General features: G+C 35.4%; 1 protein-coding gene across 1 annotated transcript in view; it reads right to left on the bottom strand.

The window, feature by feature from the left end:
• The window catches only part of LOC123057844 (tau-cadinol synthase-like), a 5661-nt gene that overhangs the window by 3426 nt on the left and 783 nt on the right, over positions 1 to 1452 (bottom strand). Inside the window, exons 2-3 of the mRNA XM_044480723.1 lie at positions 712 to 973; positions 121 to 406 (exon numbers count right to left, since the gene is read on the bottom strand). Coding sequence (XP_044336658.1) covers positions 121 to 406; positions 712 to 973 — 548 coding nt within the window. The remainder of the gene's footprint in view (positions 1 to 120; positions 407 to 711; positions 974 to 1452) is intronic.

The raw sequence follows: 1452 nt of genomic DNA, 5'->3' as shown, positions 1-1452 counted from the left end.
ATTATTATTATTATTATTATTATTATTATTATTATTATTATTATTATTATTATTATTATTATACCATCATCATCATCTCAATTTATCATGATTCAAAAGAGAAATAAGAGTTTAACTTACTCAGTAATCGCTTTGAGCTCCTTCAAGTGGACATGTTGTAAAAGGTTAAAATCTAGTTTTGCGAGCTCCAATAGAACTGGATTATATCCTTCCTCTTCTTTGTACTCAGAGATATAATGCAGTGTCTCTATCCTCTTACAAGCCCGTGGCAGTGGTATGTGAAGGGCCCGTTTGACTTGATTAGCTAGTGGGGTCTTCAGATCACTACCCCTCATTGATCTAAGATGACGCCTCGCAAAAGTTATGGCTTCTTCGAGTGTTGGCTCACCATGAACATGAAGATGAGCTGCATTATACAAACTTAATAGCCCCTTTGGATCATTTGATATGTCCTTACTGAAGCCCCCATCTTGGGCCTTGAATTTATTGAAAACATCTGCATCCACAAATTGTTGTCTTTGTCAGAAATCTAATGTCGTCCTTGTCAAGCTAGATTGAGATACAGATAATGTAACTCGAAGGCATGCATACTAAGAAAATCAGCAATTAATCAAAGCTTCAAAATTCAATCAGCTAGCCAATTGTTAATCTACATCCTCTAAATGTCATGGGCGTCATCCAATGCTATGATAAATAGATACAGTTAGATACCTGGAGAAACCCAATGGCCATGCTCCCTAAGCAAGCGAAACCCTAGAGCAACTTCACTGAGGCTTGAGCTACTAAAAAATTCACTCTCCAAGATCTGGCTTAGAATAGTGTCGATCTGCTCTTTAAAGTGGTAATCTATTCCAAGATGTTGGAGTGTATCCAGTAAGCAAATTTGCGTTGCCATATTGTTACAAGACTTAAACATCATGCATACATGTTCCTTCAGTTCATTAGCTCTCACCAACATCCATTCCTCAGACTTCTGCAATTGATTGCTTAAGTTAACAAAAAAATGGATGCAATACATAGATCCATAATCAAGTTATCCAGTTTGTATCCAAATAGTGGTGGATATTTCCCACCAAAACTGCATAAATGTACTCATGTTACAAATGAATAAGACTCATAGCCATTTTTGTTTGATCACCATATGGTGTTAATGTGAGAATAATAGAAGCATGTAAATAAAATGTTTTTCTTTCTGTTATAAGAATACGAATTGTGTAATATTTTTGCAAAAACACAAGGGAAATATTTGTATGTCACTATGCACACACGATTATGGGAGTAATATTGCTAATGTTGTTATTTTGCACTAGCTATCATTTTCCTCCGGAGTAGCCCCTAAATAAATTTAGCTAGTGACATCATGTCCCGATTGATTCTTAACAAAGGTGAGCCACGTTATCAGTATGATGTTTTTTTCTTACCTTTTCACACTAGCCTTTTTTCCTCAAAAAA

Source organism: Triticum aestivum, chromosome 3A, assembly GCF_018294505.1.
Source record: "Triticum aestivum cultivar Chinese Spring chromosome 3A, IWGSC CS RefSeq v2.1, whole genome shotgun sequence".
Classification (NCBI taxonomy): Eukaryota; Viridiplantae; Streptophyta; class Magnoliopsida; order Poales; family Poaceae; genus Triticum; species Triticum aestivum.
Note: the sequence above shows the minus strand (reverse complement) of the source record. Positions and strands in the feature narration are given on the sequence as shown.